General features: G+C 38.3%; 1 protein-coding gene across 3 annotated transcripts in view; it reads right to left on the reverse strand.

Moving 5' to 3' along the window:
- EPB41L4B (erythrocyte membrane protein band 4.1 like 4B) overlaps positions 1 to 14475 on the reverse strand; it is a 168554-nt gene that overhangs the window by 27476 nt on the left and 126603 nt on the right. For all 3 annotated transcript variants that reach the window (XM_038163979.1, XM_038163991.1, XM_038163969.1), the window contains exons 20-22: positions 5875 to 5979; positions 2944 to 3082; positions 2428 to 2505 (exon numbers count right to left, since the gene is read on the reverse strand). In XM_038163979.1, coding sequence (XP_038019907.1) covers positions 2428 to 2505; positions 2944 to 3082; positions 5875 to 5979 — 322 coding nt within the window. The remainder of the gene's footprint in view (positions 1 to 2427; positions 2506 to 2943; positions 3083 to 5874; positions 5980 to 14475) is intronic.

Below are 14475 nucleotides of genomic sequence, written 5' to 3' on the forward strand. Positions count from 1 at the left end.
TAATCACTCTCTACCAGTAATGTTACAGAAAAGAAGGGAGAATATCTAAAGCTGCTTCAAATGAACAGCTCTCCAGTGAACAGGGGAAGTTTGGCAGCATATATCATGACCAAAACAAATTACAAAACCTAATTTTGGATGACCAATTTAGGTGTCTTTGTCTTTCTAGTCCAGACAACAAAGACAAGAGAGCTGTTTGAACAATCCTCTGCAGAAAAACCTTGACTACACAGGAATCTGAACTTCCATCTCTGTCAGCTCAGGCAGATATCCCAAATGAGACAACATGAATGACCCCTTCAGATACTGTACCTGTCACTGAATGTGAAACAAATGGGTCCAATTGACAACAAAATTTCCAAGGGCCAGGCCACAGCATGCAAAACCAACACATGACCACAGACTTAACAGTAACACGATGCTAAGTTGTACATTACCTTGACCCTCAAATAACAGACAGCACATTCTATCTCAACAGAACTATTAAATAATCAGACTGTCTCAAAACTACACATTTGCCCTTAGCTTGTCATTGCTTGGAGCCTCTCTCCCTAAAGAGTAAACTTTTCATTCAAACCTCAACTGAGAGCAGCCTGTAGTCAGTGAAACTGCAGAGAAAGGTCTGTAAACAATACCTGCTCTGTAGAGAACAAGCTGACCTTTATAGATGTTAAACAAAACAAAAAGGGTTGATTGATGCTGGGCAGTACCTGCTCTCCAAAATATTAAAACTAAGAAAGTCAATGGAAGGTTAGTTCATGAACATACAGCGTGATGAATTATGTCAGTGGGTGGTGGGGTAGGGAAGGGGAAAGCATGATTTGGTAAATAGGGCAAAAAAATATTTAGGGCAAAAAAACTGTATATTAATCTGGAAAAGGAAAAAGTATGTATTGCTGACTTCTGTTAAATGGGAAAAAACCAAAACCAACCAAACTTATTTTATCTAGAGCAGGTCAGTTGCTGAAGTCTCCATGGCAAATTTCTTAAATTCTGATTAACACAGTAAAACATCGTATGTTTTTTAGAATAAGAAATCTATTTGTAAATTCCAACAGATAATTACAATTTAGCCACAAATGTGCTACTAATATAGAAAAGGACAATCTAACTTAGATTGAATCATGGAATCACTTATGTTGGAAAAGGCCCTCCAGATCATCAAGTCCAACCACAACCCAGTGCTGCCAAGTCCCCCCCTTAAACCATGTCCCTCTGGGCAACATCTACAAGTCTTTTAAATACTTCCAGGGCTGTCAACTCAACAGCTTCCCTGGACAGCCTGTGCCAATGCTTTATAAACTTATCAGTGAACAAACTATTACTAATAAACAATTTAAGGCCGTTTCTTTTCCTCTCACTTCTGACTTGGGAAGAGACCGATACCTATCTTGCTACAACCTCCGTCCTGGTAGTTTCGGTTTCAGTCTGCCTGTGTCTTGTGGATGCCCACAGCTCTCATCCAGTGCTAACAGGACACAAGCAGTTATTTACAGACAACTACAATACTGTCTTGGAAGCAAAAGGCACAACCCCACAGCACCTTTCCAATACTGTAAACTAGGACCTAACCATGTAGTGAAAGCAATGCCCAGGACAGAATTACCTTAATTCAAAAACATTTATGCCCAAAATGTAATGCTGTCCTTGTCATGCTTTTTATACACTTTAACTGTGGTTTCTAGAAGACAGCAAAAATGCCTTGGGACAGCATAGGAGCTATCTGGCATTAGAATTTTTTGCAATGCAGGATGACTTGGAGGAAGTTAGGGATCGTATTATGATTATGCAAAAAATCTGCTGATAATCTGAGATGAAAGAGTTGAGATCACTGAAGTCAAGAGGTATTTAGGTTTCAGACTGGCATCTCTCCCTGGCTTTTAAGCAAAAATATAAATCATGTAGCTCCAAAAAAATAAGGTAATGATCAACACATTTTAGGCAATTTTTTCTAAAGTGAGGAAGAGAACTCTGCTAATGAAACAGGAAAGTGCAGGTACATGTATTGGGATTGGCTATTAGGTAAGCTCTGAACAAAACTGTGGCAAAAAGAAGTGACTTTTCAGACAACTCCCAAAAGCAAAGTTATGATTACATTAGGAATCTGTGTGAAAGGGAGAAAGAAGCTTGTGAAACCAGTGCAGCAATGTGTAAAGATAGGAGAGAGAAATAAGTAGCTATCCAACAATAAATGCATTCAGAAGATCAGCCATAACACTCGTTGATGTGGACTGATTTTCAGAAATCCTGAGCTGAGTTTGACAGAGGCTCAGGATCACTGAATATCAAGAAAACTTACTTTATTCCTGTGCACTCTGTAACACACTGCATATTACCCCATTCATTTTAGCTGCAAATTTTTTAATTGCATTTAGCAAATGATTGAAAACTTCTACATTTCCCTGGTTACAAACTAAAACTATTTACCATTGGTGTGGCCTCTGTGAAATCCATCAGGAGGTCACCTGGCTCCAAAGCAAATGTACTCCCAGCATCTGTGGAACTCTAAAGGCAAAAAAGAAACCCAGCGCTGGAATAAAGAACCATTTAATTTCTGTAATTTTGTTGGTTATTTTTGTTGGGTTTTTTTAATTCCTTAAAGCACAGATTGCCAAATGGATTTTAAATTTCACACAATATTTATTAGGTGTGGCTACTCAGGAAAGATAAAAAACAAAATTACGCACCTTTAAAATCCACATCAGTAATCCTGATCCACTGCCCACTAATGATGAGGAAAAACTTGTGGATTTTATCTGGGTCTTGGAGCAGTCTCTAAATACTTCCTTACACAATAAGTTAAACATATCACTACAACTCTGCATTAAAAACTGCTTTTAAATGTAGAATTATTCCATCTAGGGAAAACCTTTTACTCACAGCTCCCTCCTACCTTCCTGAACCCTCTCCCAAGTGACATGAGCTCATCTCTTTGTGTGTTACCTTGCCACCGGGCGAAACCTGTGCTTGTCCTTCCGATGTTTGTGGTGTACATGTTTTCTGCGACCCGGGAGATGCTGAAGACACAGGTGTTGATGCTGCTGCTGCTGCTGCCAGTGCTGGAGGAAGGTCATCTTCATCACTGCCATCGATAAAAACAGACAGATTTTCTCATTAGAAAACGCCAGTCAAAATCTGCACTTGTGTCAGAGGAGGCACTGGTAACCTGTATGTCTGCTGTAGTGCTTTGAAGTGAAGCTCCATTTACTCTTCCCTCTGAAAAGCAGCTACCTTTTCAAGTAAATTATATTTTTTTAAACTTTAACGATTCCTTAAAAATGGATTGGCTAGGTGCTTCTCAACTGCAAATGGAAATCTTATGGTTATTAGGTGCAAGTAGCATTTCTATGGATTATGTATATATGCATGAATGAACTGTCTAGATATTACTCCGCTTTAATGTTTATTCTTTTCTATGGAGGCTGGCAGCATTGATAAGAACAGATATGGTGACATCCATCCATGGATCTGACTGCTTCATTGGCTTCAGACAACGGTAGGTTTGACACCCATTATGGACCCAGTCCATGCTTCTTTTTTCAAACTGTATTTAAAGGAATTTGATTGACTCCAAAAAGGGTCTCTTTAAAAACATTCTTGTGAGGGTATCTTTTTCCTATCCCATTTATTCAATTTACAGAGAAAAAAAAATTGTTTAAGATGAGGTTGCGCACTTCCCCTGGGCTTTAGGCCGTCAAGCTGAACTGAAAGCCAGTAAAAAATGTTACACCTTAATTTTCTATTGCAGAAATCTATTGACTACAGATCACTGGGATCAGTCATCCCTGAGTCAGGATGTTTCCAGTTGGTAATTGCAATTGGATGGAGGTAAACAGAGTCATAATTTGGCCTACGGAAGCCTTATTACTGGGAATGATGTGTGCAAAGGAAAGACTAATGATTGACAGCTTAATGCACAGCGAAAAATAATGAGAAAAATTACTTCTGCTCATAAAACAGCACTAATTTTAACTACCAATTAGGTACTCACAGTGCACAGAAGCCTGCCATGCCAGCTTGACTGCATGTATCTGCCTTGCCAGATACTTCCAGAACAGAACTACACTTGATTTAGTGCCACTTGAAGGCAGCATGCCTGGACAACACAAAAAACTTCAAAACTACATGACGTGCAGGTTACACAACCTTATGCTGGGTTGTCTAGCAATGTTTTTTAATGATGATGTAAAATTTTGGTGATTAATATTATCTTTTTCAAAATTCATTTTTTATTCATTCTGGTTAAGGATAGAATTCAGCACTATAGCATACACAGTACACAGGGTTTATGCTGGAAAGAAATTGTGAAATCTTTTGGACCTGTTGAATAGACATTTTATTAACGTAACAAGCCCAGAGCTAAGCTGTTGACCTAGTTAATCTCTTTCAGAAACATGTAGATGACATTTTCCCAGTCCTTGCTCTCCACTCTCAGCAGGAATTCACTGGCACCCTCCCCACTCTTTCTAAGTTCCTCTGGTGTATACGGAAGTGGAAAAATAGGAGTTAGGGTTGATTTATCATCCATCAAGCTATCAGCACACTAGCTGTAAGACTGAGAAATGGCCTTCACTGTATTACTTTCACAATAATCCTTCTCAGTTTCTTCACATTTCCCATATTTGCATTCCAGATACTAGATAATTTAAATTGAACAGAATTTGAGTTTAAAAAAAGAAAAAAAATACAGCCCATATTTTTCACTAAGGAGTTCTTGGCCCTACACATGGCCACAGCATAGGTGACACCTCTGGTTAGATGTGTACATCTGCTGTTCCTCACACCTTATACTGGACAACTGAAAATCCACATGGGAGCAAGACATGTTCAAAACTGTTAATCACAACCTCATCAATCAAAAAGTGATTGTGTGTTTCCACATACCAGTCTTGGCCTCTTGGACAAATACCAATTTGGCTAATAACTCATTTTCCTCCTAGCTTCAATTTGACTAGTTGTTCTGTTTCTTGTCCTAAATAATTTTTCAGTTTTGGTAATGCAGATCATTACAACAGTGAAACAAAAAACCCCAACATATGGATGTTTATTAGAATCCTTTTGAAGAGACAAAAAATATATCTACTGATATTAGAATGTTGAAATCCTGGATGGACTAACAGTTGCCATTCCACACAGAGAGCATACATATGTTTTTCTTTATTATGGCATTGGTATTCTTGTACTAATAAGTTTATGCTGACATTATCCCTCTTCCCCCTTAATTTCTGGTAGCCTTGTCTGTCTTTTCATGGCAGGACAAATCAACACTGACTTTCACTTCTGCTCAGTACCTCACATGTCTAGAGACTTTCAAGCGGAATGAATTATCTGTAAATGGGATGCCAAAGCCCTCTAGGCACAGATCCCTCTTTCCAGGACTAAGAGAATTTGTTTTGCTGCCTGTAGCTGTAGCAGGCTCAGCAATTTCCTCATGTGACAAATCACAGAGAGGAAGGGTGCACTCTCTGAGAGGGAATGGCTCACAGCACAGCTTGATGCCCCAACAACTAAAGAATGTTTTCCTCATTTTGAAAATGGAGTTGTAATGAAGCCAACAGAGCAGCTTGTTCCAGCTCACACCAGGTCTTTGACATTTTATGTGGTAAAGAGGTTTTTAATTCCTAACCCATAAGCTTTGGAAAAGGTGGATGGCCTGCAATTCAAAGGGTTAGCCACTGCATAAGAAAGGCAAATTAATTTTGTATTAAAAGCATGAAGATTTTCAGTGATGAAAGGAATGGTATCGGTATAAGATCATTATCATGTAATTGCACTCATGCCTTTCAGAAGGCACAGCTAGAGCAATAATTAGCATCCCCATCATTTTCAGCTGTAGTAGGCAAAACCACAAAGATAATGCTGTATGTTACTCACAAACTGTACTGCCTCGTTAACTTCCTCACACGGGGAGCTTTAACCTCCTGCTTTTCTGTAGGGACAGTTGTTGGTGTGGTTTCAGGTCTCACTGGAGCTGGACTTCTAAAAATAGCAAGAAAAAAATATGTCATACAGGCTCTATTTAAACTACTTCAGGCATATCACCAAAGTTCTAACTCATCAACACTTACTTATCTTGCAAAGTGGCAAGTGCCCATTGGAGTTCATCCTTTTGTTCCATTTATAGTTCACTGGCCAGTGTGTGTGTGTGTGTGTGTGTACAGAAAAGGATGTGTGAACTCACCCTCTTTTGCTGGGCATACCAATTTACAGAAGCAGCCACTGGATACAAACACAGAATCTATGTGAAAGACCATGTGGAACTGCCACTGTTTCCAAAATACCACATTTTAATAACAGACCAGCAGTTTAGTCACGTCAGAAATATTTTTACAAAGCATATGTTTAACAAAAACTATTTTATGAGTTGTGAAACCTGTTCTGCTTAAAATATTTTTATTTGAAATTAAACATTATCCTTCCACAGTTGAAAGAGCAGCTCAAGGGAAATGAACTAATGGATATGATCCAGAAAAATGATCAAATTTTTTCCAACTTGCTAGAAAAAAGCAAAACTCAGATGTGTTTCAGATGGTCATTATTGTGAAAAACATCTGCAGAGCTTCAGCAAAGAAAAGATATAGCAATGAGGAGGTCCACATGAAAGAATCTTCTCCTTAACCATATATCAGTAGAATTAACTCAGGCTTCAATAAAAAAATCATAAATACTAAATAAAAGACCTCATGACCTTGGGAGGAAACTATTTCAACCATGAGCTTGAGGGGCATGAAGACACATGAAACATTTTAAATACTGCTTTTATTTGAAGCAACAGCTTAAGATTAAATACACTACATGTGTACTATAAATATAATAAATATGCCAAACATTAAAAAATAATTTGAAAGTCTGTTTAAAAATTTGTGAAATGGTATTCTGCCATCTAATCTGAAGTCAGATTCTAAATTAGTAACTTGAGCAGCCCTACTGATTGCTGATGGGACTGCACATGCACTGAGGTACATTTCACAAATGGCAAAAGTTTTTCTAGTCTACTCACATTGTATTAGCCTTCTAAAGCCTTAATAAGATACGCATGTTTAATTTTCACTATTGCAAATCCCTCTGATGCCCCTGTGTGTTTTAAGCTTTGCTAACTCTCTTTGATAACTTCTGAACCTGATGTCAAGCTACAACAGAACCTACTGAGATGGCACAGCCTTCAGGTTATAGATTCAGTTTTCCTAAATGTTTGTTGGTCTTTGGAGAGGTCACAGAGCATAAGATGGAACAGTGGAAAATATTAAAGTACAAAGGGCATAAATACATCATAAACCTGATTACTAGCTCCACTTCTCATAAAACAACTTTTGTCAATTATTTACCTGCTATTTATTCCCATCAATTTCAAGAAGTTGGTATAGATAGCAGCAAGATATCTATATCAGATCTATTTCCTTTCCCCAGTTCAAATTTCAGAGTCAGCCATTTTTATCACAGATTTCTCAATGACATAATTGCAGAACAAGCCAGCCAGATCTGAAGACCTTTTGCTGAGTTTGTTAGGCTATTAGGCTCACAAATAAGGGGAAGATAAGCAAAGGGGGGGGGGGGCAGAAAAAAGCCCAAATCATCTATTTTAGTCTTGAATTCAATATATCTGACCAGAAAATCTGTGAATCAACATCATTATGAAAGCTCCCAAGATCGTTTTGATCAAGTCAGACTTCAGCTTGGAAGACAAGGTAGCTTTTGGCTACTGAGAAAAAGTACTTGTTCCATTTACCCAAAATGATTTCCAATTGAAGTCTGACATAAGCAGGATAAATATGTTAAGACACATTAAACAACAGAAAATCAAATTCTGAAGGGGTGTAAACGACTGTAATAATTTTCAGCTCAAATATATTAGCTGATATTCTTGCTCTGTATGAGTGGTCCTTACAACTTTCCAATAATTTTGTAAGAGGGTACCTTACAATTTTTAATCCTTTTCACTCATTCAATGAGAGTGGAAATAAACAGAGTTGTATAAACTACATGAGTTGAATAACATTTCCTCAAAATAATAGCAAGTGATGAACTAATGCTATGAAGGGGTTCAAAAAACAGCAAAGTGTTGAATAGGAAAGCTGGTTACAAATCTATTTCCAGTTCATGGGTTTCTCAGGACAACATTATAACCTGTGATGTAAGTCAGTCAGATACTTTCACAAAAAGGAAAATTTAAAGTGGTAATTTCAGTTCTTTTTTTATGTTTCATTTTACAAAGCCTGTGTATCTCCTTTGGAATACTGTGGTTTGTAATTTAAGAAAAAAAAAGAGGAAGAGGTGGGGCTTTTGAAGCAGTTATTTCAATTGTCACAATCAAATTTTTGTTTGAAAAGACATAGTGCAATTTTGTAACTAAAGCAGTTTACAATTATTTCAAAGCAAGTTATAAAACTCACTTATACATATGAAAAATTTTAAAATACTAAGTCTGAATTAATGTTGAAAAAATGTTTAACATGAAAAATTTCACTCAACTGTAAATAAAATGTTCGAGATAGAAACAGCACCTACTCTCTAATCCAATAGAAAGATGAAAAACTTATTATTTTCCTTTGAATGCTGCAGATTTTCAAGAAGGAAAAAAAAGTCAAGTAAACATTAGACACACCTACTCCTTTTTCAGCCATTGTAATTACTCAGATAAACTTTACTTATGTTTCATACCACATGAGTAAAGTATTCCACTCACTTATGTTGCAAAATAAATACCATTTTAAAAGCAAAATCTTCTTTCCCATTATGAAAGGCTGGTGGCAGCAACTACCTTTCCCCTGATATTTATCAGGCCTCTGGGAAAGAGACAAGCACCTTTTATTGCACATTTTGAGAAGCTGCAGGTTAGCTAGGATGTAAATTGAAGTTACCCCCAGACGAAAAGGAGCTGTGGCAGAGCCTCTACCCAAGAGGCCATTAGCACAAGATGAAATGTTAGACTAGTCCTACAAACTGCAGAGCTGCAATTTTGCCCTCATTAAAACCTTGCTAGGTTACCTCTTTCCACACCACACTAAAAATTCCACGACAGCTCCTGTTTAATCTTCACTCTTCCTCAGTCTGAACCTGCTTAAAACTGTTGCTACTCTCTCAACAGCAATTAGATGCAAGAAGTGCTCAGCTTGTTCAACCCAGTACCCAATCTGTGTTTTAAAAATGGCAGGCTTTTAATATCATAGAAATTCTTTTAAAAAATCTCATTGATATTAAAGAAAAAGCAGCAGAATAACTTCTGTTACTGTCCTTTGATTTCTACAGCCAGAGTTCTTATATGGAAAGATATGATTTTTGAAGAGAAACCCTGTAATTATTTCAATTACTTAAATAGAGTGATTATGTGCAGATATCACCACTTCAAGTTTGTAGTCCTATATAAATTACACAGCCATATAAACCACGTTAGTCCTGTACAGAGTATACAGCTTGAGGAAAAACGAAAGTGTTAAAGGATCAGTGGGAGTCAGAATTAAAATGAAAATGTACAGTGTATTACAGTTCCTTTAGAAGACTCTTTTTCAATGTCATTAATTCAGAAACCTTTTTCCTTTAACAGTACCCAACCACTACAGCATACAAATGAAGGTACTGAACCAAGACAGAGTTACTTAACGACCTGGCACCTTACGTAAAAATCTGTCGCTTCCTGGTGAGAATGACAATAACAACCACGAATGTCAGCATGCAGTGGCAGGTCATCAGAAACTGCCTGTGCACTGAGAGCCCCAGCACCCTCCTGAGCCACAGCCAGCACACTCTCCTGAACTAGCTTCAGCCTGTTCCACAAGCCTGCGCAGCCACACAAACATGACCCAGAGAGAGATCCCCCACAAACCCAAGGAATCTGTTTTGTTCTTACACTACCAGCCAAGGGGGCAACTGAAACCAAAACTGCACACACAAAAAAAAAAAAAAAAAAATACCCTGTGGAACATTTCGAGTGACCACAGATGTATGCTGGTTTACCTTGAACCTTCCTTGGGGGTGGAATGCATGTGCTCATGCTGAGGGACTCAAGGTGTCCCACCTCACCTTGGCTCAGATTGCAGGGCTGAGGCTACACTGCTTCTGCAGCACCCATTTGTGTGCCATGGCTTCCTTGTCCCATGCTTGGGTGGCTCTGGGCAGACCTCCATGCTTGTTTGAAACGTGGCAATTGGGCTATGTGGGATAAAATGATTGTCCATGTGATAAACTGAATGGCATTAATTAACTTCTCTTAACTTGGAGGATCCAGTTCGGGATTTTAAGACTACCAAAGTCTACTGGGGGAACACACTTCCTGGACTTGTCTTTAACAGGGTTTATCCTCTTTTCTTCTCTTTGTGTCTATTTTGTCATCTGGAACAATCCCTCTCCCTGTGTCTTCCCAAACTGATGCCAAGAGATGGAGGATAAAAACCCCACGATTACAAGGATACAGCAGCTGCATGAAAGCTAACCTCCTTTCAGATGCTGACTCATGGAAAAGGAAAAAAAAAGCCCCAGAGGCTGATTTTGGCTGCAGAATTCCCTTTGAGAGGGAACATGATCATCAAAACTTGGGAAGCATAAGCAAGAAAGGAAGGAAAAGGAAAAATATTTGATAGATGCATTCTCTTGTATATCAAAGACACAGCCTAACAAGTTAAGCAAACACAGACAAACACTCAAATCTTTCCTAAGCCTATGCTCTAAGGATTTCACACATTTCTTTTCCAGAGGTCATCTGAAGTTAAGAAACAATATGTTCTTTTTCACTTTGATAAGGTAGCTTTTCTCAGAAGACAGGTTAGCTCTTCAAAACATTGCATGGACATTTTAAAGCTACTGCCCATATCAAATTTTCTGAATAAAGTTTTTTTCTTCTCTTTACCTCCCTATAGACTGCAGATGTATAACAAAGATCCCTGGTACAGCTTATGTGCTTTTCTTACTCACAAATTGAGTTCTGCTTCTTGTAAAGGAAAAAATTCCACCCCCTCCATTGCCCTTGCAATGAAAATTATGTGCAGTCTAGACAAAAGTACGGTGCCCCTGTGGTCCAGCAGATAGATAATGATGATACAGGAGCTGCTCTTCTCTTACAGCTCAGGGTAATGTAGGAGTTCAACATCTGGTATCTAAGGTCAAACTGAGCTGCAAATCCTACCTGTCCTCACAGCAGCCAGGAGGACCATTATGAATTCTGTGCTTTCCAAAGAGCCTAGGCACAGTTTAGGGGACACAGGACAGAGCCAAAGAAATGCACCTCTAGTGGGGCATTTCATTAGATTAACCTCATCTGAAAGGTCTGAGTACTGCTCCCTTCTTTGTAGTTTGGAGGTTAAGAATACAATTACAAACAATTCATCAGCATTTGGCTTCAGGCAGCAGGTCAAAGAGGTCTTTAAGACTCAGAATGAAGTCAAAGAACATACCTAGGTGTGCTATCTGCAATCTTTAATGCAGACTGGCATGCAAAGGCTATCCAAGAGTTCAGCTTGAAGTTATGACTTTGATGCAGAAATTACTGCGTGAGGTTCCTGCAAAAAGCTAGAGCAGTAGATCCATTAACCTGTCCCTGGACTGAGGCCAGGGTGATCTGTATCCAGATATTTGCTTTATTTTTGGAAATGTTGGTTGAAATTTTTCAGTTGGAGAATGATTCTTTATAATCATTTCTTAAGGTAAAGACTGAATGAGAAAAGGAGCTTTGCAAAAGCAATTCAAATTTCTTAGGAAGAAGCCAGCAGAAATAATGATTTTAGTTTACCTAGAATATTTCACAATATATTTAGAATGAGATATTTAAATGTAATATTTCAGACTCTGCCTCACAGAGTTAACTCCATTCTGAGTTTAAGAAAAAGCAGCCTGCTTGAATTTACTGAAATTCATGCCAGTTAAGACTAAGCACATAATTCTTGATCAGCTTCAGTTTTGAACTTCCTGAAAGTTTTTTTGGATATATGTAGTTTTCCAGGGAACTGAAGTCTTCAACTTGGGGAAACCAGCTGCCCATAATCATGCAGGTGAGATATCAGGTCACATAAAAGCTACCCTGACATTCACTGGAGGTATAATATAAAAACAGATACTGATATCCTAGTTTCACATTGAATTGTGTACAGATTAGGCAAACATCACTACACTTTGCACCTTGCTTATACAGTCATATTTTGAGAACATCTGCAGAGAGCCAGAGTTCTTTGAAAAACATGGTTCAGGTTAAGACTGAGGTATGTCAGCAGGACGTCAGCTCACAGAGCAAAAGATAACAATTTAAATGTTAATATAGTTTGTGCAGGTGAGAATAGAGGCAAAAGCACAAGACTGTAGACATTACTTTGAGAGACACTCCTTCCTTGATGACACAGGGAAGTTATATTTTAGAAGTATCACTTCAGTCACAAAAGGCATCAGACATTTTCCCATAAATTGAAAGGCAGCCAGACTCAAAGCCCAGTGCACCCCAGAGGCACAGCAGGTTGATCACATTCTGACAATCTGTATGAGCAAAGCTTACTCTGCAGTAGGCATTCAGAAGAGTGCCTGAGATCACTTCTCCTGATTCACCTGCACCACGCAAAACTTGATATAATTTAATGTTTTCCACCCCTCTTTTCTGGTGCGCAGCATCATCAAGCTCTACGAGATAACATTTAATTTTACGTTACGTGTTGAGCAGCTCCTAATGTAATTAGTCTCAATGTAATGGCGTAATTTGGTTTTGGATGGGAAGATTTACAAAGAAAATTAGAATAAATGAATGCACAAAGCACCAGCTGGTGCTTATACCTACTCCCACATAAGAAGAATATTGCTATTTGCAATCCTATGAAAGATGAGATAATTTGGATAACAAGGATCAACAAAGGGTGATGCAGCAGTTGGTCTAAACAGAAGGAAATCCACAGACAAATCCTGAACCATGTGGGATATAAAGCCTGCCAAAGCTGGCAGTAACTCAAAAGCATATTTTAAGGGAAATAAATATTGCAATGCATAAATGTACCACATGGTGCATGACAGCAAATGGCAACAGCAACAGGAACAGTAATAACTGACCAGCCAACTTGAGGGCTTCAGCTGAAGAGGGCTCCTGACTGACAACTGAACTTATATTTACACTTTTGATCACTATTTTGAGTAAGAGGCTGTCTAATCTCCATCCTGTATTTGGAGGTTTTCAAAATTCAGATAGACAAATTAATGGCTGACTTGATCTAGAGTTGGTGACAGTCCTGCCTCGAGCCCTCATAAAATGAAGACTAACATGTGGGAGATGAAGCAGGCGTTAGTGTTTACATGTACCAAACATATCAAATCTAAGCTTTCCTGAGCAGCACATGAACATGAAGAAAAGTGTATATTACCAGCAAATCCTGTTGCTAGGTAATTCCTGTCTTACAAATTTTACTTCAGTTGTTTACCCAACTTGTTAAACTTTGGACATTTCTACTGTTGGACTTATCCCAAGATGAAAATTTACTTTGGCAAACAAGCTATGCCCAAAGACAGACAGTATTTTGCTTTGTCCTAAGTAGTAGCCATTCTTAATATCTGAACTATTTTGGTGTAATTCTTAACTCTGGAATTCCTTAAGCAAGTACAGCAGAATTATACCTGGGCTTGCATTCAAACACGTTTGAAGAAGAAAACAAAATAAGAAAAAGTGCAGACCTCTATCTTAAATGCAGTCCAAATTTGTATGTGTGAGCCTGCATGCACATGCACACAGGTATCCATGCTATGGGATTATCCAGGTGGTCATAGCTGGAAAAAAACCCAATAATTCAAAGAGTTTTCAGGAGAAAATAATGTACAGGCACTGGGGAAATTGTACAGCTGGTGCTTCTCTATGGCAAAGATTTGACTAAGAAAACAAATTCTCTTCATGGGGATCTGTGGTTAGCCATATATTCGTTATATTTAATAAATTAGGCAGGCTGGCAATTTGGCAATAAATTTCTGCAAAGAAAGTTCACAAGTTTATCTTTCTAGCATCCATCCCCTTACTAAGAAATGGGTGAGGTTAATAAAAAAGTGAAAAGGTGATTTTGCAATTCCCATTCCCTTTATACACTGCAGGACAGAAACCTCCACATCCCAAATCAGAATGTGGGATGTGCCCCTGATCAAGAGGAAAGTGTGACCAGAGGTGATAGGAAAGCTGCTGACTACATTTTTCATTTTTCCATTTTGCACAACACTTTAGTTCCTTCACTATACTTCCTTCATTGTTTCTGGCAGACAGCTGGAACCCTTATCTTTCAAGGCTAAAAGAATCAAATACATTGGTAGTTGGTAGAGACAGGTGATGAGAGCCTTATGAAAACTATAAGAACAATCAATAATCTCAAATGTGAATTAAATTAGATATGTAATCAGCAAATTCTCGCAAAACACTTCTCCCTCAACACTTCCATCTGGACACAGAGACAGATACCTGAGTGTAAGGAATTCTCTAACAGATGAGAAAATACTTCTGCTGCTTCCTCATAATCCCTTCTGGATCATTTGCCACCA

The sequence above is a fragment of the Motacilla alba genome, chromosome 2, assembly GCF_015832195.1.
Source record: "Motacilla alba alba isolate MOTALB_02 chromosome 2, Motacilla_alba_V1.0_pri, whole genome shotgun sequence".
NCBI lineage: Eukaryota > Metazoa > Chordata > Aves > Passeriformes > Motacillidae > Motacilla > Motacilla alba.